A 26,369-nucleotide genomic window follows, 5' to 3' on the forward strand; every position below is an offset into this window, starting at 1 on the left:
CACATGGACTATAGTCCATGGAATTCTCCAGGCCAGAATGCTAGAGTGGGTAGCTTTTCCCTTCTCCAGGGGATCTTTCCAACCTAGGGATCAAACCCAGGTCTCCCACATTGCAGGCGGATTCTTTACGAGCTGAGCCACAAGGGAAGCCCAAGAATACTGGAGTGGGCAGCCTATCCCTTCTCCAGTGGATCATCCCGACCCAGGAATTGAACTGGCGTCTCCTACATTGCAGGCAGATTCTTTATCAACAGAGCTATTAAGGAAGCCCTTACAGTCTTTTTATTTAAGGTTTAAATTTTTCTTTAGGTAATTTAGTGTAAGGTAGTCCTATGTTGAGATGAAATCTGGTATTTTAGTATAGATCTTTCCCATATGTTTTAGAATAGTGCCATTTAAGAAATGTTTCTTTTAATAAATTGTATTTGAAGAGCTGCTTTTTGGTAGCTAATCAAATAAACATTACTAAGTATATGAATTCATGTTTAGATGTTTAAAAATGAATTTCCAATAGAATTAGAAAGATTCCTAAAGTTGCCCAGAGTCTCTGTTCTATGATTTGAGAAAGTATTTGCTTGAATTTTTTTTTTTTCCTTAACAGGTATGATGAGTTCAAATTTGGCTGTACCTCTCTAAGAGTACCTCCAGATTTACTTTACCAAATTAGGCATGATATCACAGTGTCCCCCAATGGAATAGCTTTTGTCAAGGTAATAATCTCATATAAATGAAAGATATCAACTGTGATTTAACCTTTGGAGAGCTAATGGTCTAGATATTGTTGGCATATAGTACAAAAAAAAAAAAAAGCTACTTCAATATCTCAAAAATATCAAAGATACAAGGAATCGTCTAAGAAATTTTTTAAATCATTTTTTAATAATCTTATTTTGCATGAATTTAGGTTTAAAATCTTTTGTTAGATTGTAGTTTTTTAATGAACTATTGCAAGAAATAGATTGCATATATACCTCCTGCCCTCTATTAGAATCTGGTAGACTTAGATAGCTATGTGATGACCACAACAGTGTTAACTTACAAAGATTACAACTGCTTTAATGCATACACTTTACCAATTCTATATATTTTCAATTAAGACTGTCTTAGAAATGATATTCTAATATATTTATTGATTATATTTTTAAGAAGATACCCAGACTTAATCGAGTCATTTTTTCTCTCTCTGTCTCCCCTCAAAAAGAGACTAAAAAGCCTCATAAGTGAATAAATCAAAGGCAAATAGGAAGAGATCTAGGAGAAGATTATATTGCCTCTCATATGCCAACTTCATTCCTTTCTTTTCTATTTCCTTAGCAGTGAGTCTGTAAGAATCATGGGACAGTAGAGTGGTTGGTGGTGGTAGCATGGACCCCACTAGCCCTCAAATTCATTCTGGTGTACTTAGCAAAAGTAGCATCATTCTCTACCAATCCAAGGATGCTGTATTTAAAGAGTACTCTAAAATTAGCCACTTAGATATTAGGAAAAATTTTACCACAAGAGTTCATGATATATTCCATTTTGGAAAATGTTACATTTTAACAAATAACACTTCATGTCTTAACATAAACATGGCTGCTTCAAAAGGTACACAGAATGAATTAGAGGTTAGAATATGTTTTCATTGCCACATATCTAGTAGCTTATTATTTTATCTCCGTTTAACAGCATTATAAGAACTTGCATCTACATTTTGACCCAATGTGTAAAACTTAATGAAAGTTAGATTTTTATTTTATTTTTTTTTTTTAGTATTCAGGAGTGTGATTATACTATCCCTGAGATTTTAATTGTTCAGTCTGACATGCATTACCTTGCACGTGTCTGTGAATCATCTTCAAAGTTAATACTGTTTTGTGATTTTCATTCCTAGTGGAGTTCTCGTAAATTCTCCCTAGTCTTGATTAATACAAATGATTTTTCTTTTTGGCGTCAACAAATTTTATCACCTCACTATTCATCCCCTCTTCCAGATTGCTAATAAATATAGGCCGGAGGGGATGGCTTAGTGGTCTAAGCATCAGATTTGAAATACCTAGAGTCCCTGGAACTGCAGGTTTGAATGTCAGCAGAGTCAACCCAGCTCATCATTCTTCCAAGGTAGATAAATGGAGTTCCATGCAGATCACTGTGTGGGGTCACTAGGATGAGATCTTTTAAAACTGAGGTCTGTTATGAGTGATGCAAATCCCGTGTGTCTTTCTGAAAGAGTGGGGGTTTGGATCAAAGTTTTGACAAAATTTCCTTCTGAACGCGTATGGTCTTTTACGTACTAGTTGGCATCCTCCTTCCTGGAGGTCTCTGAACTCACATAGTAGTGCTACAGTAGATTTATAAACATTACAGGAACCTTTTAGGAGAAAAGCCCTCTTCAAAAGAAAGAAAATGTGATGATTTTATATTGACGGCCACTGGTCTTGTGGCCACTCTTATTGTTTGTTTCAATTCATGACAGTTGGCCATTGTTATACTTTGTGCTTCCTTCTTAATTATCTAAATCTATGATATTTATGGGATCTAAACATTCTTTTTTTTTCCTTTATGATAGCCTTCAGTAAGAAAGGGTGTGCTACCAAGAATGCTTGAAGAGATTTTGAAGACTAGACTCATGGTGAAGCGGTCGATGAAGGCTTACAAGCAGGACAGAGCCCTTTCACGAATGCTTGAGGCACGTCAGCTAGGACTTAAGCTGATAGCAAATGTCACATTTGGCTATACAGCTGCTAATTTTTCCGGGAGAATGCCATGCATTGAGGTAAGTGATACAAGTCTATGGTTTTTTTAAAAGAGACTAAAGCAGCTTTAAATGACTAACCTGTTCACTGAAGCATTTTGGTTTGAAACTTTAGACTAAAGTGTTTCATTTCCATGACATAGTATCAGTTTTTCTTAAACCAGGGCTTATAGACATACATCTTCTTAGGGATTTGTGGGTTTTCTCTATGAGCACTCTGTTTAATGGTGATTTTAGAAATCAGCATACACATTTCTGCATAATCTAGATGACCCTATCATGACCAGTTATTGGCGTGAGGTTTCCATGCCACCGTTATAGCACTGTTCACAGTAACACTGGTGCTAGATAATTCCTTCTAATGTATCGATAGAGATCTGAGGCAAGTTCATTTGTCTTCTCTAAATATCCAAAAAAAAAGTCATTCCGTATTTACTAGTATACTAGTATTTATACTAGTATGAAGTAAAACCTTTCTTTTGCAGTAGTTCAGTTCAGTCGCTCAGTTGTGTCTGACTCTTTGTGACCCCATGGACTGAAGCACACCAGGCCTCCCTGTCCATCACCAACTCCCAGAGTTTACTCAGACTCATCTCCCTTGAGTCAGTGATGCAGTCCAACCATCTCATCCTCCTTTGTCCCCTTCTCCTCCTACCCTCAGTCTTTGCCAGCATCAGGGTCTTTTCAAATGAGTCAGTTCTTCGTATCAGGTGGCCAAAGTATTGGAGTTTCAGCTTTAACATCAGTCCTTCCAGTGAGTATTCAGGACTGATTTCCTTTAGGATGGACTGGTTGGATCTCCTTGCAGTCCAAGGGACTCTCAAGAGTCTTTCCAACACCACAGTTCAAAAGCATCAATTAAGACACTCTTCATTAAAAAGACTGATTTCTTATTATTTACTAAGTTAGGGTGTTAATTTGACATAAATACAAAGTAGTATGACAGAGTAACACAATAATTCACTACTTAAGAAAAGAACAGAGTATTCTTTTTGGTTGATGATCTTTTCAGGCCAGATGAGGGCTAGAGCATTGTGGTATGCCATATTTGCAGTAGTTCAGCAAAGGAAAAGCAGTGGAACAATATAAAGTCCCCAGACAGCTCACAGTAGGCAAAGTAAACTCCAAAAACTTGTGCAAGGGACTTCTGGCTATATGTCCAGCATGTAAGAAACTCAAAGTCTCCACTCTGTCCTCCCACCAAGTAAGCCAAACAAACGGAAAAGTCAACAACTCCTCTTAGATCTGTCGGAGAGGCGAAGTCACAGGGTAAACTGGTACCCCTCCCCCCAGCTGAAGAGGCCCAACAGGTGAATACAGAGACTCACAGCTTTCCGGAGCATAATCCAAGAGCACAAGTCTGAGAACCAGTGCCACGGTAGGGAAAACAGAACCATAACTGATGAATTGCTGGAGGCTCAGGGTGAACAAATCTGAGAGAGAGAAAACCCCAAGGGACCCAGTCATCAGGGTCCCCACACTTCTGGTGAATTTTACCTCTAGGAGCTGAGCCAGGTTTTCATGGTGAATACCAGTGAAAAATGTCCTTGTGCTTCTGGCACAGAGAGGGGAAAAGAACCATTCTGAAATACACTAGAGTGTTCTGTGTTTAACAAAGTCTGCCCTCAGGAGAAACTATTTAACCAGAGCCCAAGCTGTTGGAGTTTCATCAGAGCCTAACTGACCTGGGAAAAGAGAAGTACTCAACTCCAACTGCTCTAGCCTTCTACAGGGAAGAAAAATAACTCTGGCCTGCTCTAGTCATCCTGTCTCACCAAAGTGGGGTAAAAAATTGAAAATTATTTATGAAGTCTATAGTCCAGAGGCACAGGTTCACTGAAAAACTGAGACCTACTCTTAGGACTAAAGAGCACATCCTTCTCTCCCCAACACCTTTTCCACATTACTAAAGGCCTGTTTATAGCAGTTCCTTTTACCCAGTACATCATGTCTGGCTGTCAAAAAGAATTGCAAGACATACTAAAAGCCAAAAAACACAGAAGAAACAAAGACAGCATCAGAACCAGACTCAGATAGGGAAGGGGTATTGGAACTATCAGACTGCAAATTTAAAACTATGGTTAGGATGCTAAGAACTCCCTCCAATGGCTAAAATAGACAGCATGCAAGAACAGATGGGCAATATAAGCAAAGAGGTGGAAATTCTAAGAAAGAATTAAAAAGAAGTGCTAGAAATCAAAAATACTGTAAAAGAAATGAAAAATGCCTCTGACAACTGCACTGAACATGGCTAAGAAAAGAATCGCTAAGCTTGAAGAACTCTTGGTAGAAACTGCTAAAACTGAAAAGAAGAAAGGAAAAGATGTCCTAATACTGTAGGACAACTACAGAAAGTGTGATATATATGTAATAAAAATTCCAGAAAGAAAGAAGAAATACTGGAACAATAGTGACTGAGAACTTCCCCTAATTAATGTCAGACATCCACTTGCTCCTTGGAAGGAAAGCTATGACAAACTTAGCGTATTAAAAGGCAGAGACATCACTTTGCTGACAAAGGTCTGTATAGTCAAAGCTATGGTTTTTCCAGTAGTCAGGTATAGTCACGTACGGATGTTAAAGTTGGACCATTAAGAAGTGCTGAAGAATTGATGCTTTCTAACTGTGGTGCTGAAGAAGACTCTTTAGAGTCCTTTGGACAGCAGGGAGATCAAACCAGTCAGTCCTAAAGGAAATCAACCTTGAATATTCATTGAAGGACTGATGCTGAAGCTGAAGCTTCGATAATTTGGCCACCTGGTGCAAAGAGCCGACTCATTGGAAAAGGCACTGATGCTGAGAAAGATTGAAGGCGAAAGGAGAAGAGGGAGGCATAGGATAAGATGGTTAGATAGTATCACAAACTCAAAAGACCATGAATTTGAGCAAACTCTGGGAGATAGTAAAGGACAGGGACGCCTGGTGTGCTGTAGTCCATGGGGTTGCAAAGAGTCTGACATGATTTAGCAACTGAAGAACAATAGGAGCAAATTGTCAAACACCAAACTACAGATCCAGGAAATTCAGAGAACACCAAACAGAATAAATGCAAAAAAAAAAAGAAAACAAAACCCTAAACCCAAGGACATCATTTTCATACTGCAGAAAATCAACAATAAGTTAAAAGTCCTCAAAGAAGCCAAAGGGTAAAAACCACCTTGCTTATAGAGAAGCAAAGGTAAGAATTATATGCAACTTTTCCTCAGAAACCATCCAGGCAAGAAGAAAATGGAATAAAATATACTGTACAAAATTATCATTCAAAAGTGAAGGAGAAATTAAGATTTCTCAGACATATAAAACTTGAGGGAATTTGTTGGCATAGACCTGCCTTGCAAGATTTGGTTAAGAGAAGTTCTTCAGAGAGAAGGAAAGTGACAATAGGTCAGAAACCTAGATCCACAAAAGAATGGAAGAGCATCAGAGAAGGAATAAGTAAAGGTAAAAGAAGCCCTTTTACTTCTCTTAATTGATCTAACAGGTTAACAGTCTGTTCAAAATAATAATAGCAAAAAAGTATTTGGTTAGATGTATTTTTACATATGTACATTTGTATAACTAAAATGAATGACAAATGGTACAAGGACTGGGAGGAACAGATTAGGATTCTTTCATTTTAATGTACCCACACTACCTGTGAAGTGGTTTAGTGGGTTTTGAAAATGGTGTATTGAAAGTAAATATAAATATTGCAGGATTTTGGGCAATATATTTTGGGCAAAAATAAAAAGTTTTTAAAAAAGAAATATAACTAATGTGTAATATAAAATAGTCAAAACCAAAAAAGCAGTAAAAGAGTGGAAATTAAAAATAGGAACAAGGCAAAGGCAACATAGAAAATAAAGAAAATCAGGAAGAACATAGTTTAACTCAACAACACAATAAAAGGGCATTTACAGACTACTTCACCCAAAAACAGTTAAATACATATTCTTTTTAAGCTCACAAGGAACATGCAAGATAGACCACATTCTGGGCCATGAAATATACCTTAATAACTTTAAAAGAATTTATTATATAGTGTATTCTGCTTTCAGATCATAATTGAATTAAACTAGAGATCAAGAAAGAGAAGGCGATGGCACCCCACTCCAGTACTCTTGCCTGGAAGATCCCATGGACGGAGGAGCCTGGTGGGCTGCAGTCCATGGGGTCGCGAAGAGTCGGACACGACTGAGCGACTTCACTTTCACTTTTCACTTTCATGCATTGGAGAAGGAAATGGCAACCCACTCCAGTGTTGTTGCCTGGAGAATCCCAGGGACGGGGGAGCATGGTGGGCTGCCGTCTATGGGGTCGCACAGAGACGGACACGACTGAAGCGACTTAGCAGCAGCAGCAGAGATCAATAACAGAAAGATAGCTGGAAAATTCCCCAAATATTTAGAGATTAAATAGCCGATTTCTAAATAACACACGGGTCAAAGGAAAAAAATCTCAAGAGAAATTTTTAAATTATTTTGAACTAAATGAAAATAGAACTTATCAGTTTGTGGAGATCAGCAGAAACAGTACTTAGAAGGAAATTTATAGATTGAATGCATCTAAGCTTGATCTGAAAGGATACATGCATGCCAATGTGCATTGCGACACTGTTTACAATAGCCAAGACATGAATGCAACATAACTGTCCATTGGCAGAGGAATGGATAAAAAAGATGTGGCACTTAACATACTATGGAATATTACTCAGCCATTAAAAAAAGTGAAATAATTCCATTTAGAGCAACATGGATGAATGTAGAGGGTGTCATACTGAGTGAAGCAAGTCAGACAGAGAAGGAGAAATATTGTATGACATCCTTTATATGTGGAATCTAAAAAGAATGATACAAATGAACTTACGTACAAGACAGAAAGAGACTCACACTTATTAGAAAACGAACTTTTATAGTTGCCAGGGGAAGGGATTAGTAAGTTTGGGATGGTCATGTACACACTGCTATATTTAAAATGGATAACCAGCAAGGACCTACTGTATAGTATGTGGAACTCTACTCAATGTTATGTGGCAGCCTGGATGGGAGGGTAGTTTGGGGAAGAATGGATACATGTATATGTATCGCTGGGTCCCTTGGCTGTTCACCTGAAACTATCACAATATTATTAATCAGCTATATCCCAATACAGAATGAAACGTTAAAAAAAAATGCTAAGCATAAAACTCTCAACGCCCATCCATTTGCTGCAAATGGCAAGATTACCTTCTTTTGTATAGATAAATAATATTTCATTGTATATAAACTACATTTTCGTTATCCATTCATCCATCACGGACACTTGGCTTGTTTCCATGTCTTGGCTGTTGTAAATAACACTGCAGTGAACATGGGGATGTAGGTATCTTTTCCAGTTAAGAGTTTTTTCCTTCAGATAAATACCCAGAGGTGGAATTGCTGAATCATATGGTGGTTCTACTTCCAATTTTTGGAAGAACCTCCGTACTGTTTTCTATAGTGGCTGCACCAATTTACATTTCCACCAACAGTGCACAAGGGTTCCCTTTTCTCCACATCCTTACCAGCATTCTTTTCAGAGAATTTTTACTTTAAATATTTTTCTTATTATGACTTTTCAGGATCCCAGCCATTGCCTAAATTGTGAAACCAATTAATTTTTCTTCTTTTTAAATCTATTCTCTTAGCCCTATAATGTTTTTTATTAGGAACTGTAGTACAAAGTAGCAGAATCAGTTTTAATGTAATTCCCACTCCTTTCTTCTCCCCCAGTGCTCAGCGGTGCCCCTCCCTCTCATGCCTGAATCCTTCACAGTGCATGGACCTCAGGGCCAGTTGCAAGAGTTCTGACTCTTCCAGGTGTAGTTTAAATGGGTCAGAGTAGATGGCAGGAGGCAGACATTAGGATCAGTGTATGTGTGTATTGATTTGTATGTGTAGATCTCAAAATCATATTTGACTCTAACTCTAGATGGCTTGCCCATTTAACTATTTGCTATCACATATTTTTATCTTGTGAAAGTGGCAAAACACAGATTGAATATTTTATTTAAACTTGAATTTCAATTAGATGACATGATTGATTATTTTAATGTATTAGGTTGTATTTCATATTCTCAAGGTTTTCTAATGCACAAAAGGTCTCAACAGGATTTATTATCTTAATTTAAAAACCAAATTAAGTTTCTGTGATCAGTTTATTTATTCCTTTGTTCATATACTTAATATTTCCTTTGTAAACATCTTTAAACAGCCTTTTAATTACTACTCAGTCCTGCATTTAGTTCATATAGTTCATATTTTACAGTAAAATGGGAAAGATCATTATAAATACTGTTTGCAAAAGTGCATAATTCTTACTTTAAAACTTTAAAAAGTAATGTTCCATTTATGCTGAACAGCAATTTCCCCAGCCTTTAACTTTAATGAGTTTAATAAATGAAGCAGCAGTGCTATACTAGCCTCCTTAATTTATTTAACTATGAAATATAATTAGCTTGCTTCTCATATTTGTCAAGATCCACCATCTTTTTTGCTTTGTCAGCTTATGCCATGATCGTTGTTAAAACTCACCAATCACCAATGAAAGAACACTTGTTAGACATATGTGTGCTTACCTGATTTAAATTGAACACTGTGATGTATTTTCCATCATATAATTATGCATTTCTCTTTGCATTCAGCATTAATATAAAATTATGTATAACCAATCACTGAGATTTAGGTTCAGCATAAACTTTTTTTAATTAATTGATTTTAATTGGAGGCTAATTACTTTACAATATTGTAGTGGTTTTTGCCATACATTGACATGAATCAGCCATGGGTGTACATGTGTTCCCCATCCTGAACCCCCCTTACCTCCCTCCCCATCCCATCCCTCAGGGTTGTCCCAGTGCGCCGGCTTTGGCTTTGAGTGCTTTAATGATACTGAAAGAAATTATTGTAACACTCCAACAGAAAAATTTTGATATGCACACACATGCATGTACATAGTATGGTCTCCTGCCAGTATAAATACATATTAGAAAGTCCTTGAATAAATAAGGTTTATTCTTCTAGGATCAAATATAGCTATCCTTGTATACAGTGCAGTCCATTGTACTTACGGATACACTCACACAGGCAAGTCTGTATGTTGATTGGTTTCTTCTTCTAAATTATTCACCACCCCATTTTCTTCTTGAGTACTTGAAGAAGGAATAATGAATGGCACTGGTGACTGTTTTGTTTTCTTTTCAGTGTTCTTTTCTCCTTGTTTCATTTTTAGAGATATTCAGTAATGAAAATTAAGTATTATACATTAAAGTCTATTGTCTTATACTAAACTCTATTAAGAAATTTTTTCCAATGTGTTTGTACCAACAGGTTGGTGATAGTATTGTTCACAAAGCCAGAGAAACTTTGGAACGAGCTATTAAACTGGTGAATGATACCAAGAAATGGGGTGCCAGGGTTGTCTATGGTGATACTGACAGGTAATGAACTTTGTGTTTTGTAGTTGTCCTTTTGCATCTCTTCAGATATTCACTTCAGTGTTTGAAATGCCTTAAGGGTAATCCTTCCTAAGAATAGAATTCTATCTACGTTCTCTCCAGTTTTTGTGAGCCAAAGACTGTGAAGATTCCCATGGCATCTCTCCAGGTAGCAAGTATGTAGATATGATGGTGGATTAGTTGTGTCCAACTCTTTGCGACCCCCTGGACTGTGGCCCACCAGGCTCCTCTGTCCATAGGAGTCTCCAGGCAAGAATACTGGAGTGGGTTGCCATTTCCTTCTCCAAGGGATGGATGTTCCCAACCCAGGGATCAAATCCACATCTCCTACATTGGCAGGTGGATTCTTTACTGCTGAGCCATCTGGGAACCCCTAAGTATTTAGATAGGGATCTGTAAAAACTGTATATACAGGAGTCTAGTCTGTTTAAAGAAAGAGTTTTTAATGTGAAGAATTCCTCAGATAGCTGCTGGTCTCTGAATTTAAATATATATCTTAAAATAATCAAACTGTTTTTGAAAGACAGTTGCCAAAGGTATGAGTGGTTCACTTTTCACTGGGCCCCAAAATCTGTTGCCCTTCTTACCTAAACAGTTCATGTAGGTAAATACAGTTTTCGCGTTGATTCCAAAGGCTCAGACTTCCTAAAGCCCATCATCCATGAGCTGACAAAGGATAGGACTGCCTTTGAATCCTAAAAATAACCTCAACCTGGCTTACTTTGATATTTTTCAGGGCCCAGTTATTTATGTAATATCCTACTTATATGACTTATTAAAATTTTTCTAGAATATAGGGGTTATGCAAGTTTCTTGGAGTCTGAAATTTTCTTTTCGTATTAAAGGCTTAAAGTCACAGTGTGATCATTCTAAGAGCACTTGCCTCAGGAGATCTGATCACTTTACAGTGCAGTGGACCTGTCAGAAATAATGCTTCTAATCACTGAAAATAGCTTCCAGCTAATCTTTAAACAGCATTTAATCTTCTCCAGTTTTTTAGTGCACATAAAATCAGCATAATCATATTCATGCTGAATAAGACCTTGCCCTCACATAGCAGCTGTTTCATTATCAACAGGTGGGGATAGTTTCAAGTTATCCAGGCCCCATTTATCCATAGTCTCTACTGTTCCCCATCAAAAGCCACTCCTCACTTTGAGTATTTCACTGCTCTGTAAAACTACTTCTGCTGAGAGGTCTAGCAAAATAAAAATTACTGGGACATAGTTTTCCAGAGCTGCTCACAAAATAATTAGGGAAGAGGAGAAAAACTTTAAATTACTGAATTTAATTCAGGGTCATAAACGTCAGCGGTTGACAACACGCACCCAGAATCAGAAATTGGCATGACTCTGATTGTAGTTATGTTGTTGAGCCTTTAAGATTTTTAGGAAATCAAACAAATCAAAAAACACAGAATGTCAGACTGGAAGAGGACTTTTGGGTCAGAGTTTCCATGTGGGTGGCAGAAAACCCTAGGAGGCCCATTCTCAGGTGCTCTTTAGGAACAGGTTCCCCTGGGGTAAGAAGTGTGTCTGAGATCACACAACTAGTAAGACCTAGAGCTCAGATGGTAAAGAAACTGCCTGCAATGCAGGAGACCCGGGTTTGATCCCTGGGTCAGGAAGATCCCCTGGAGAAGGGAATGTCTACCCATTCCCAGTATTCTTGCCTGGAGAATTCCATGGACACAGGAGCTTGGTGGGTACAGTTCATGAGGTCGTAAAGTGCCGGACGTGACTGAGCAACTTTCACTACTACATCAGGTATCACAGGTTTTTTTATGATTCTAATCAATGAAATGTATTTGTAGTATCATTAGAACTTTTGATCACCATTCACCATCTGATTCATTCAGTAATGCTTACTGAAATATACTGAATGAGGACAATTTACTCTAGGGCATGCATTCTCAACAGTAATAACATTTGCCCCAACGGAGTACAAATCGGTCCTTGAGGAGCAAACCGCTTAGATAGTACGGTGGATCTGGGCCCCACAAAGATCAGCTGTACCCAACAATATTTTATTCCTTATTAATTACTTTCTCTTGTTAAATTTACTTTTAACTTTTGTTTTTGGAGAGGACAGTAGTGATACCATAGTGAGAAGCACTGCTCTAGGGATAACAGATGAATGCTTGATGGAAGGAAAGTTCTTTCTCAAGAGTGAGATGTGGAGTCACTTTCTAGCTATGCTCCTGATTGCATGGCCATCAAAAAATCACTTTAGCCTCTCTCAGGCTATCATCAGACCACATCTGATACATGATGATGAATGACCATTGGCTCCCTCCAGTTTCAAGACTGATGATTTTATGAATCTTGGAGTCTAGCTAAGGAAAATCGGTTACCATAGCATCAAAATTAGTCTGTCAGAAGGGTGTTTCTTTCTCAAGAGCAGATATAATTGTGGTTCTCAACAATATTTGCCCCACCTTAGTGGGACAGACCTACTTCCGTCAGCTATTGAAGCTCTCTCTAATAGTGGTTCTCAGGCAGGATAGGGAAGGACGTTTGATAACACACACGTCCAGGGCAGCAGAAGGGTGCTGGGGAACGAGAGCAAAAAGTCCCTCAGGAAATTAATCTGCGTGTAACTGAGAAAAGGCCTCCTGGGGGACTAATACCCCACTCAACTCTCCATCCCATGTGAAATGACAGTCACTCCTTTAAGACAGTCTCTCTTTGTAGGCTAGTCACCTTAATTCTATTAAGTGACCAAAAACTCCCATTAATCCTGGTCAGCTCTCTTGAAGCTTACCTCCAACTATAACTGGCCAAAAGAGCATAGATGAACTCAAGTAAACCTACTAACACTGCTAGGTAAAATCTCAAATATTTATATTATTGTAATAATTTTTAACATGTATTTATAACTTTAGTTTTTTATTAGCTTTACCAAGACATATTGTTTAACAAAGTACACAGTGTATATAGTTCAGCACACACAGTGTATAGACACATGTAATCAGCTGCCACCCCAGTCAAGATGCCGAACATTTCTGTCCCTGTTGAAGTTCTGCCATGCCCCACTGCAGTCATTCCCTCATTTTCATCCCATACCCCTAGGCAACCATTTACCTGATTTCATTTACCACAGCTTGGTTTTCTCTGTTCTAGAACTTAGAAATGTGTGTATAAACACTTTCCTCCATCATTGCATCTAAACATTTTAAGTATAATAATTTTTTTTAAGTTTGGTATTTACATCTAAAGTAAAACATGTGACTTAGCATATGACTCAACAGTCCTACTCTTGATATATACCTAAGAGAAATGAAAGCTTCAGTCCACATAAACCCCTGATGCAACTCTTAATTGTAGCTTTATTGATAGTCCAGAACTGCAGTCCAAATGTTCATCAATGGATGAATGAACAAATGTGACATATCCATATAATGGAATACTATTCAGCATTAAAAGGGAACTAGTTAGTGTTACTTCAGCAATATGGGTATATGTCAAAATTATGCTGAGTAAAAGAATCCCGACATAAGTATATTAGCTTTGTATATTATATAAAATTCTTGAAAAAGCAAAATTATAGTAACTGAAAGCAAGTTGTGTTGCTTGGGACCCAAAGTGGAGTGGAGAATTATTGCAAAGGAATACAAGGGAACTCCGTGGGGTCATGAAAATGTCCTGTATCTTGATTGTGGTGGGAGTTACACAGATGTGTTAGTTTTCTAGGGCTATCACAGATCTGGTGGTTTAGACACAGAAATTTACTCTCTTAAAATTCCGACTGAAGTCCAGGATGGAGGTGTGCGTTAGCAGGTGTGGCTTCTCCTGAAGCCGCTCGGCTTGGCTCGCAGGTTGCCCCCTCTTACTCTGTGCTCACACGCCCTTTCCTCTGTTCATGTGCAGCCCTGGTGTTTCTTTGTTTTGTTTCCTCTTCCAAGGATACCAGATTAGGCTCACCCTAACCACCTAAATTAGAGCCACATTTTAACTTAATCATCTCTTTTAAGGCCCTGTCTCCAATTATAGTCACATTCTGAGATACTGGGAGTTAGGGTTTCAACATAGAACTTTAAGGGACACAGTTCAGCCCATCACAAGTCTTAAACATTTGTCAGTATTTATGAACTATAAAATTACAGTACATTCATTTCATTATATGCAAATTGTATCTGTATATACTACTGGTGGCATTATACATCAGAAATAGCTTTCTGCAAAAAATGCTTTCTGGAATTCAGTTTCACATTATCTTTCAGAAAATATTTTTAGTGTATACCATTTATCTGGAAATTCTACTTCTAGGAATTTATTCTAAGAACATGGAGTGTGTGCCATGTTCACTGTTACATATGAAATATTAGAAAAAAATTTAATGACAGTATCCATACATTGAAATACAGAACTGTTAAAATAATGTATAAGAACTAAACGTGGGGAAATGTTCATAATACACTATTAAATGAAAGGGGAAAGTTATCAGACTTTATAACCTGTGACCCCCAAATGAGAAAAGATGTACAGGTGTACACAAAAGATGCACAGATTCTCTAGTGTCTTTGTCTGAACAGTGAGATCATAAGTGGCTGTCTTGTTTGTGCCTTTTGCTGTTTGCTAACTGTTCTTCAGTGAACATGTTTTATATATGTGTGTTCTTTTCCTAGTTGGGTGGTTCTGAAAGGAAATTTTCTCCCATATCACAAGTAAATTCTCCATTTCTTTCTAATCACATCTTGTATTTTGTGACTGACATAACTGTGTGTCATAAAAAGCCGTAAATGTATAGGAATGACTCAGGACCTTCTTGGCAGCTGTACTGACTGGTCTGTGTGTAGCTAAACTAGAAACATGAGATGCTTTCAGGATCTGTAACAAGATACATCATGGTACTCAAGGCAAGGGTGATAAAACAAGAAAGCTCAGATAGGAAGCAACTTAATAAGGAAGAGTAAGGGGGAAAGGTTTTCCCTGGTATTATAGTATTAGGCAGGAAAATTATTATTGATGAGAATTTGTTGCAACTTCCTCATTACCCTACTCTATTTTTAATCCTCTTAGTATGTTTGTGCTACTGAAAGGAGCCACTAAGGAACAGTCTTTTAAGATTGGGCAAGAAATTGCTGAAGCCGTAACTGCTACCAACCCTAAGCCAGTGAAATTGAAGTTTGAAAAGGTAAGAGAAACGTAATACTAAAAATCACTTATAAAATTCACATACCTTCTAGAGATTTCTGATTTCTTAATACATTTTCAGGGTATACAGGTCTGTGAAAGTGTTAAAGTATTTTTCCATTAGTTTGATATAGTTTTCACACAAAATTTTTTAGTAGTATCTGATACAAAGAAATGAAAAGACTTGCACTAAACTATTGATGTGCAGCCCCAAACTTCATGGTATAAAACAAGCACCATTTTATTACGCTCCCAGATTTTATGGGCCAGGAATTCAGAAAGCGTACAGCTGGATGGCACTTCTCTGCTCCATGATGTTGGGGTCCTCAGCTGACAGCGCAGGACTGATCCCCTGAAGCTTGCTCACTGCTCACTCCCGCGTCTGGGGTTGATGCTCGCTGCTGTTTGGGACACCAGCTGAAACACCTGCACGTGGCCTTTCCCTGAGGCTACTCGCTCTTCCTCACAGCGTGATGGCTGATATCTAGGCATGAACATCCCAAAGAGAACCATATAAAAGCTGCTTTGCTTTTTACGACCTAGTCTCAGAATCATACAGATCACAGCCTATCTAGATAAGAAAGGGAACATAAGCCCCCATCTCTTAATGGGAAGAATGTCAGTCACACTGTCAGAAGGCTGTGTCTGAGAGGAGTGTTTCTTTGGAGAATGCAGTTTGCCACAAGGGCCTTCTGCTGTTTTCACTGTACCTTAGATATGAAATATGCATTTACTTCTTTCTGTAGAAAAGATACTGACCTAGGAGCAATGTGGAATGCAAAAACACAGTCCTGCCCTCTAAGAGCCAGGAGTCTAAAAGGAAAGATTAGAAATGTATGTAAATAGTCTTTTATTGTAAACCTAGGAAGCAGTCTCCCTAAGCACTATAAGAGTGCAAAGAAAAGGAGGTACTGTGTCCCTCTAGGCCAGGTGGGGAGACTCCCCATAGGAGCCAACGCTGCAGTGTGTCTCAGAAAACGGTTAGCATTTCAGCCATGCAGCTGTGGTACTGCAGGAGAAAATGGCATATATGGGAATACGGAGTAGCAGAAGTCTGAGAGAATAAAGTTGAAACCAGGCTACAGAGTGTCTTGAATGCCAAGCTAAAGTGTTTAAACTTTATTCAGTAAAGTTTATCAAACAAAAGCATGGCAGAGCCTCTTAGGGAGGATTCACCTCACAGTGGTTTGGAGATGGATGTGGAAAAGAAGAATCTCAAGACAGGATGCCTGTTACAACCTGTATATACTAAAGTAGGGGGATGAACTAGCGAAAATAAACAATTCAAGAGATACTGAGAAAGAAGGATGGGCAGGAATTAAAAGTTTTTTAGCAGAGCAGGTGTGGAAAAGAGAAAAGAGGGAGATGAGAACCAAACATGACTCCCAAATGTTTATTATGCACCTGCTCTGAAGCACGAATTGTGCTAGGCGAGATTCAGAGAGGACTTGGGTTTGGTATCTGCCCCGAAGAGTGAGAATTCTAATTGGGGTGAGAGGGGGAGGAACTATTAGAGAAGAGTGATGCTGAGTGCTATTCTGGGAGTATGTGATGCTGTGGACATTCAGCCTGTCTAGCAAAGTGAAGAGCATGGTGTCATTAGAAACTAACACTGGATGTGAAATTTTACCTAAAATAGATTACAGGCCTAAGCATAAAAGCAAAAACTGTACAACTTCTCAAAGAAAACAAACCATTTGTTAAGAATTGCAAGGCATTGTTCATGAATATTGGTCTCTAGTGTTCTTTTGTTTTTGTTTTCTGCTTGTATTGTCTTTGCTTTGGGGACAGGGTAAGAAAAGCTGACCTCATGAGTTTGAAGTATTTCCGCTTCTACTTTCTGAAAGAAAAAGTGCATAAGATTGGTGCAGTTTTTTCTTAAATGGTTGATAAAAATTCATCAGGGAAGCAGTCTAGTCCAGAAATTTTATGGGGGAGGGAGGATTTTCAATTATAATTTAAATATCTTTAATAATTCAAGTTCTCTTCTCATGTCAGTTTTAAAATTTGTGATTGTCAGTGAGTTTGTCCATTTCTCTGAAGTTACCAAATTTATTGGCATGAATTATTTATACTTCCTTAAAGTGATTTTGGTATCTGTAAACTCTGGTTACATCCCACCTTTTACTTTTGATATGGATAATTTATGTTTTTCTCTTTTTCCTCATTCTAGCTAGAGGTTTAACCATTTATAGAACTTTCTGAAGAACCATTTCATTAACATCCACTCTATTATGTCCTTCCTTTAGGATGTTTGCTTCTCTTTTCCTGTCTTCTTAATTTACAAACTTGAATCTAAACAAATTTTTAATATAAGCACTTTAAAGATATAAATTTCTCTCAAAGCACCAGTTTAGCTTCAGATTTTGATATCTTGTGCTTTTATTATTTTGATATCTGTTGGTGGTGATGGTACTCAGTCATGATTCTTTGCGACCGCAGGCACTAGCCCACCAGGCTTCTCTGTCCATGGGATTTTCCAGGCAAGAATACTGGAGTGGGCTGCCATTTCCTCTTCCAGGGAATCTTTCCAAACCAGGGATCCAACCCACATCTCCTCCAATGGCAGACAAATTTACCACTGTGCCACTTGGGAGTCCCTGTTCATAAAGTCAGGATTCCTTTTTCTCCATCAGGGCGGCTGAAAGCCAGGCCCTCTTGCAGATTCCCTTGCAGGACTCCTAGGCACTCCCTGACGTGTGTGTACGTGCGTGTGCCCAGTCCTGCTCCACTCTTTGCACCCCGTGGACTGCAGCCCACCAGGCTCCTCTGTCCATGGGGCTCTCCAGGCAGGAAACTGGAGTGGGTGCCTTTCCTCCTCCAGGGGTCTTCCTGACCCCCAGGGGTCTACCTGAGCGTCCTGCACTGCAGGCGGACTCTCCACCAGGGTCTCCAGGGAGGCAGACGCCACCTGGGGCCTTGCGCTTCAGCGATGACGATCTCTAGGGTATTCACAAGTGTGCTGCTCAAGTTCCAGGTAGTTAATATTTCCAGGTAGCTTTTTGTTACTGATTTTAATTCCATGTGGTAAAAGAACATAGTCTATATCATTTCAGTGCTTTTAAATTTGTTAAAGTTCATCGTTTGGTCTAGCATATGGTCTCTTTTTTTTTTTTTTTTTTGGAGTCTGCTGGGTCTTTGTTGTGACCACGCAGCCTTTCTCTGTTGGCGGCCAGCGGGGGCAGCTCTCCAGTCGCAGTGCTCGGGCTTCCCGTTTTGTCGTCTTGTCTTGTGGTGCGCAGGCTTTAGTAGCTGCTGCCCGTGGGCTCCTCCTGTACCGGGGATGGAACTGGTGTCTGCTGCACTGCAAAGTGGATTCTTAACCGCTAGACCACCTAGGAAGCCCAGCATGTTCCCCTGTGACCTTGAAAATCCCTGTGTATTCTGGTTATTGGGTGGAATGGTCTACAGTAACACTTAGGATAATTAATAGTGTTGTTGAAGCCAACAATAACAATTTTGCTGACTTTGTTTCTAGGAGAGAGGGCCAAAGCATCAAATACAATCACAGATTTGCCTGTTTCTTGCTTTTAGTTCTGCCAATTTATATTTCATGCATTTTGAAGTTTTCTTATAAGCTATATATACATTTATGGTTATTTATCTCCTTGATGAACTGATATTTTTAACTTCGATAATATCCTTTGTCTGGAAATCTACTTTTTCTGATGTTATATAGCCACTCCAGCTTTGTTTTGATTAGTATTAACAATTGTATCTTTTTTTTTCTAACCTTTGTATTCTTTTTTATTTAAAACAGATTTCTAGTAGAAAACATGTTGTTGTATCTCTTTGATGGGATCTAATCTGATCATTCCTGCCTTTTACAAGTTACATTTTCTTTTCACATTTTCTAACACCAGTTTTCCACTTTTTACACCACTTACATTTAATGTGATTACTGATACAGCTTGGGACAGAAGAAAGGACCAGTTTATTAATATAAAAAGGGTCGGAGACACATACCCATTCATCCAGGAATTCCACTTCAAGGAATTTATCCTTCGAATTAATCCATGTAAGGTTGTTCATAGGAACACTGTTTGTAATTCCAAAAGACTGAAAACATCCTAAATGATGCAGAGTAGGTAACTGGTTACAAAATTTAATATACCCTCATAAAATGGACTGCTATGTAGCTACAAAACAAAATGAACTTTCTGTTCAGAATGGAATTCTCTCCAAGATAATTACCAAATGAAGTAAGCAAAGTGCAGAGTGAGGTGGAAGGTAAGCTACCCTATGTGTATAAGTACATGTACTTAGAATATCTCTGGAAGAACATACAGGAAATCAGTAACAGAGGATGCCTCTATGGAGGGAATGGTAGACTCTTTATTGTATATTCTCTTGTAACTTTTTAATTTGTACCATATGTAGGTGTTACTGAAATTTTTTAATTGTTTAAAGAGATATGGTTGACTCTGAAAGAGCAGTGTCAGCTGAGGAAGGAGCAATATTGGTAGTGCAAGTTAAGACAACTCATTTTGTGTGCTTTGTCCTCCAAGTGTTGTTCATGAATTTATTGGGCCCTAAGCCGTATTTAGAATTTTCTTAAAATTGACATCTGGTTAAAGAGAAGAAAAGACATATAAAAATAAGATGTTCGTGGTTGGGGGGAAAGTGGTTTATTGAGAGACATTTTATTAATTTCATCACAGGTATATTTGCCCTGTGTCTTACAAACGAAAAAGAGGTATGTGGGTTACATGTATGAAACACTGGATCAAAAGGACCCAGTATTTGATGCAAAAGGAATAGAAACAGTGAGAAGAGATTCCTGCCCTGCTGTTTCTAAGGTAAGTTTTATCTATCTTGTTTTCATCTTTTAGAAATAAGTGGCAAAGAAAGTGGTAAACATCCTTAAGCAAATATCTAGGTGAAAGAACTGTATAGACTATATGACTGTCTAACTAAAAGAGAAACTGTATGATTTTTTGAATTTCATTTGTAATGAAAGCAGCTTATTTAAGTCCTTAGTTTCTGACCTCTCCCACACCTTACCTTTTACACAGTTGCTAAAAAGCAACACTTGACCTTGATAAAAATTTACTGCCTAATCATCTAGAGATGATATGATATTTTATCATGTGGCAACACCCAAAAGCTGTGAAGCAGAATAAAGAAGAGACAATGAACAGAGAAATTTCATAAGTAAACTAATCCATCTTAGATTAGCTGAAATTCTGTTTACTTGGGTTACCAAATACAAGTTAGGGAGATTTCTGAACACTGGTACTATAAATTATACTGGTCCTATAAATTACCTAAATTTCTCAACCACAGTTAACTTTAGGCATAGTATTTTTTATTTCTTTTTTTTCTTTATTCAGGCTCATATTCGTTCTGTAACAAACCAAAAATAATTACTGTCAATCTCTTGTGCTTTTAATGCTTTCATAAAACTCAGTGTGTAGCGAATAGGAAATGGCAGCCCACTCCAGTATTCTTGCCTGGAAAATTCCATGGACAGAGGAGCCTGGTGGGCTACAGTCCATGGGGTCACATGAGTCATCCATGACTAAGTGACTTTCACTTTCAAAAGAGAGAATGAGAAAGAAAAGAAAAAATCATCATATAACAATCACAGATATGGTTCTGAAGGACAACTGTTACTACGATTTCTGGAGAAGATCAGATTTTTTAGTACTCATGTATAGGTTTTTTCCTTTCCTGTAGTATTAAAGGACAAAGTTGAAAGAGTATTCTGTGTATCTATGAAAATCAAAGTGCATACCAAATATTTGATCCCACAGGGATTGACTTATTAGTACTTGCCCAGCCTTGTGAAAACCTACATGATGCACCAGGTCCCTTGGGGGCACATTCAGTCTCATAGAAAAGAGTAGCCTTTCAGGATCAGGAACTGCAGTTTCATGGTAGAGAAGTTTTATAACCGACATCAAAAATATTTTGGAAAACAATTATGTTCAAAATTTAAAATTAAATGAGAAATGTATGCCTTAAAAAGACACAAAACCAAAGTCTCAACTCCTTGCAGACTGCTGATTAGAAGCTTCAGGGATTTTCACAACATAAATCTTTGTTTTGTGTGCTGTTTATTCAAACAAATTAATTCAACAATGTGCAATAAAGGTTTTCTCAAAGCAAAAAAAAGTGTGTAGAGTGCTATTCTGTTTATACCATATGAGAGCATTAAAAGCATAGGAGATTGACAGTAATCAAACCTATATGTCATATATGTAACATCATATAAATTTGAGATATATTTCATACTAGTTTCTGGAAAGGTACTATCCAGTGTATTCTTTCTCTGAGGGAAGAATGGTACTTTAGCTAAGTTAGCAAATTTCTTGTGTAAAATACGTATGGATTCCACTACTCAAAATAAGATGCAGAGCTTTCACCTGGAACTAATTTAAATTCATTCCACTGTATGTCAGTCATTTTCCAATAGAAATACTGCAGCACAGAAAATTCTGTCACAGTTTCTATTTACTGACATTATAAAAAGGCAAAAGACTGGCTTTTCTTTCACTCCTTGGTGATGTTTAAACTTCTTTCTGTCCACCTGAATCCAACCCTTTCTATAACAGAGTAAATAAAAAATAATACATGAAAATCATGTCTGGCTTTCTGTGCCTAGAGTACTCTTGGCTATATAAGACAACTTAAATGTTTCATGTTGCTCACCACACACAGCAAACACTTCATCTGCATGTCATTCCAATATGATTTTCCTCAAACTACATAATCTATTTTTAGAAATAGCAAGCTAAATCTCCAAATAATTTCCAGTTTCAATAATTTTTATTATCCAGTCATTGTAAATAGCAGATTGTTTAGGTAGATCAGGATGTTTTCTGGTAAGTTATGTAAGTGTAAGAGCAGTGATGAAATATAGGATATTTTACCCTTACGAGCATATCCATTTTCTTTTTAAGATACTTGAGCGTTCCCTGAAGCTGCTATTTGAAACAAGAGATATAAGTTTAATTAAACAGTATGTTCAACGACAATGTATGAAGCTTCTGGAAGGAAAGGCCAGCATACAAGATTTTATCTTTGCCAAGGAATACAGAGGAAGTGCCTCTTACAAACCCGGTGCCTGTGTGCCAGCCCTGGAACTCACAAGGTAATGACACTCACAGCAGCACGGCCCGCAGTACCTGCTCAGTGTGGTTCCGGGGTTCGGAATGGAGTGGGTGAGAAGACCTCGTCCACAGGCACAGATACCCAGCAGTCTGTGCTCCCGCCCAGGTGAAGCCTTATTAACCTGAGTGGGTGACCCCCAAGTGCTGCAAGCTCTGAAATGGGATAAAGAGCTCCTCTTCTGGCCTTCCCTGCAAAAACCAGATTCAGTGAAACTGTGATCTGTTACAGAGCTGGGAGTGATTGTTTTTCCTATATCAGAATCATAGGTCGTCCTCAATATGGATCCTACCACAGCAGTAAGGTGGTGTCATTCTAGAAGGAGATCAGCTGACCAGCTAAACTTTCTCTTTTAGATTTATGATAGTTAATTTAAACTAGTTGGTATCTGCCAACTCATACTGTTCTCCAGGTAACAGTAATTTACAGGGTAAGTTTTATTAAACTCTTAGAGCATATGCACTTGGTGCTAAGTGAAGTGTATATGGTTGTCAGAGTTAAAACTACTTTGAAGGTTCCCTTTGTCAATTTCTCATGGTTTGATTATTGTTTAATTCTCATTTCATTTTCTGAAGAGATGCCTTCCATGACAGTCTTTGAGTGACTGTTCTATTTGGATTTAAATAGGAAAATGCTTACTTACGATCGGCGCTCTGAGCCTCGAGTTGGGGAGCGAGTACCATACGTCATCATTTATGGGGCCCCTGGAGTACCACTTATCCAACTAGTAAGACGCCCCGTGGAGGTCCTGCAGGACCCAACTCTGAGACTGAATGCCACTTACTACATCACCAAGCAAATCCTTCCACCCCTGGCAAGAATCTTCTCTCTTATTGGCATCGATGTCTTCAGCTGGTATCATGAATTACCAAGGGTAAGCCTACTGAACAGTACCTGTGTGATGACTCCATAGAGAATTCACTTAACATTTTCAGTAGAATTAAAGCTTTTATTTACATGCTATCAGAGCAGAACAAATCCTTTATTATCCTGAACCAACAAAGGTGCTATACTTTCCTGGTTTTATCTTTTACAAACACCTTCCCAGCTTCTGTCAGATTAGCCAAATTATAGAAGATTAAAATAAATCCCACAGCTACTTCAGTGGTAAACACTTAACTATAAAATATCACAAACAGCAAATAAAAAAGAGAGCAGAAATTCCTTCAAAATGGGTGTTTAAGAAATATATAAGCTCTAGTAGCTAGACATAGTTCTGTAACTATAGTAAAGAATATTAAAGTATCATTTTACTAAAATAAAACATGCAGTGTGAAATCTTACCAAAGGGAGTTTTGCCTGAACTCCTTTTTTCTTAGTTTATCCCCATCCTAGCCCTGAAGGAACAATTTGTGGTTCTGTAACAATCAGGGATACATTACTCTAGGAAAGTAGCAGTTGTTATCTGATGTTTACAATTAGGTCTGCTCAGCCGTTTGCTCAGACTATGAAAGCCTGAGAGTATTCAGGAAAATTGATATAAGTTAATACTTAAATTGTTTTTACTGGGAAACTGAGGGTGAAGCTGTGCTTCAGACAGTCTGCTGGCCAGCATCTGTAACACTGGGCCCTGGCTCTGCACCACAAAGCTATTAGTGTTATTCATTACATCAGCAGCAAGAATGTTCAACCCGTGGCATTTATAAAAGGCTAACCTAATAACTTTGGTGCAGAGTGACTTGTAAGACACCAGGGGAATACACCAAGGGTATGATAGTAAGAAGATAATGTTATTTCAGTGTGAAAAGAGTATCAGAGGACAGATCTCTGAAACCGTTATCAACTTCAAAGAAGGAAGCTTAGGTAACATGTATCTAATTTCATTTGAAATGCTCCAGGTTTACTTTTGCCTGAATTTTGCACCTTAATGCCTAATAGGTTACTTTTTTACCTTGCTTCCATGGCCAAAACTGTGCAGTCTTAAACAGTATCCACTCTCCACCTGGATTTCCTCCTTTGTCCTCCCTGATCTCCTTTGCCCCCTGTAATTTCATACATTACATATCGCAGCCAAAAAAACCGAGTGACAAGAAACTGTTTTTGTTTTTTATTGAGGTATAATTGACATACAATGTGATATTAGTGTCAAGTATACAATATAGTGATTTGACAATGAGACGATCACCATATAAAATCCAGTTAGCATCTGTTACCATTTAAAGTTACTGCCAAAAAAAGAAAAATAAAGTTACTGCAATATTATTGACTGTATTTCCTAATCTATATAATATATCCTGATGACTTATTTACAACTGGAAGTTTGTACCTTTCTGAGACCATCCCCCCCCCCAAAAAAAGAAAAACAAAACAATATATCTGATGATACTAAGCTATAAAGGAAGGACTTTGTTCTTTTCTAAAGTCCCATTATCTAGAACAGTGCCTGATATATAGTAGCTATTCGGTAGTTTGTTGAACACAGGAAATAATGCCTTAGTGATCCTGTAATTAGCATGAGAAGAGCCACTCTGCTATAAAGCTGGCTTAGACTTATTTCCGAATTGATGTTTGTATAGATCCAGAAGGCCACCAGCTCCTCTCGAAGTGAACTTGAAGGGCGGAAAGGCACTATCGCACAATATTTCACTACCTTACACTGTCCTGTGTGTGATGACCTGACTCAGCATGGCATCTGCAGTAAATGTCGCAGCCAGCCTCAGCATGTTGCAGTCATCCTCAACCAAGAAATTCGAGAGTTGGAACGTCAACAGGAGCGACTTGTAAAGGTACATCCTTGTTCAATAGACCCAGAATCCCAAGCAGTCTGAGTCTTCAGGGGAATGTAGTCAACTCCTGAGGGAGGTGTGGTGTGAGATGTGAAAGTGGAGTAAGAATTCTAAGTTAATGAATTTCTAAAATCCTGAAAATAGCATAATTGAACTACTAAAAACTGTGTTTATTAGAACCATAGGACTATACTGTCCAGCCACCCAGTTCCTTTTATAGCAGTGTTTCTAAAAAAGGAAGTACTAATTGCTGTGTCTCCCATCTCTACTCACCATTCTCATAGAAATCTTGTTTTCTTAGAGAATTGCTAGTCTACTTGGAAGGTTTGCAGTTCTTAATGACTGATTATATCTTCTTATACCATCATGTTTCAAGTTACATTTTTAGCTTTCAGGAAAGAATAACAATCTTGTGGTGGAGTTCGTTTTGTCTTTCGATGAGCAACATATAAGGTTATTGAAATGTTTTAAAGCCAACCAGATGGTTGAGAGGCAGTGTGATTTAGTGGAAAATGAATCCAGCGGATAGTAAGGACATCGGGTTTTCAGTCTGGACTCCATAGTATTTTTTTTTTTTTTTTTTTTGGACTCCATAGTATTGGCCATGTCCCTGGCCCCAGATTTCTCAGAATGCAGGTTGATGCTCTTTCGTAGGTCCCTACTAGCTCTTCTGTTGTGAACTCTCCTATACACTCTCTCCTAGCAGCTCATCTGCTCTAAAGTAGTCCAGCCACAGTATGTAAAGGCCAGGCTCTGCACCATGCCCCTTCAAGGTAAAGAGGCTTTTGAATCAAGTTGGAGTATCCACAGCCTCCTAGAAGGACACTCCTAGCTGCCACGCAGGGCAACAGGACAGAAGCCATCTCTGGGAAGACGAGGCTGTTTAGAATTTGTATGGTTATAGAAGGATAGTTAAGGATGTTACAGACTGTTTGCTCTGCACCATCCTAGCCGCTGTTCTGCACTGGCAGAAAACTCTTATATAGTGTATATATATACACTATAAGTTATATAGTGTATATAGCTAGCCATTTAGAATGGAGTAAATGAATTTCATTAAGGATGGTAGCATCTGAAAGGTATGATTTTATTGATGTAACCATAGAAACCTAGCTTATTGAAATGATAAATTGACTTTTCCCTCTCCCCATCCATCTACTAATTAATTCTTAAATAAATAAGAACTTTTCTGCTTCCCTTCTGTTATC

At 38.1% G+C, this 26,369-nt stretch overlaps 1 protein-coding gene across 3 annotated transcripts in view; it reads left to right on the forward strand.

The window, feature by feature from the left end:
- The window catches only part of REV3L (REV3 like, DNA directed polymerase zeta catalytic subunit), a 176,732-nt gene that overhangs the window by 146,613 nt on the left and 3,750 nt on the right, over nt 1-26,369 (forward strand). For all 3 annotated transcript variants that reach the window (XM_043890411.1, XM_043890412.1, XM_043890413.1), the window contains 8 exons: nt 602-710; nt 2,549-2,755; nt 10,060-10,169; nt 15,209-15,323; nt 19,984-20,121; nt 22,228-22,418; nt 23,063-23,309; nt 24,952-25,161. In XM_043890411.1, coding sequence (XP_043746346.1) covers nt 602-710; nt 2,549-2,755; nt 10,060-10,169; nt 15,209-15,323; nt 19,984-20,121; nt 22,228-22,418; nt 23,063-23,309; nt 24,952-25,161 — 1,327 coding nt within the window. The remainder of the gene's footprint in view (nt 1-601; nt 711-2,548; nt 2,756-10,059; nt 10,170-15,208; nt 15,324-19,983; nt 20,122-22,227; nt 22,419-23,062; nt 23,310-24,951; nt 25,162-26,369) is intronic.

Source organism: Cervus elaphus, chromosome 28, assembly GCF_910594005.1.
Source record: "Cervus elaphus chromosome 28, mCerEla1.1, whole genome shotgun sequence".
In the NCBI taxonomy this organism is placed as follows: domain Eukaryota; kingdom Metazoa; phylum Chordata; class Mammalia; order Artiodactyla; family Cervidae; genus Cervus; species Cervus elaphus.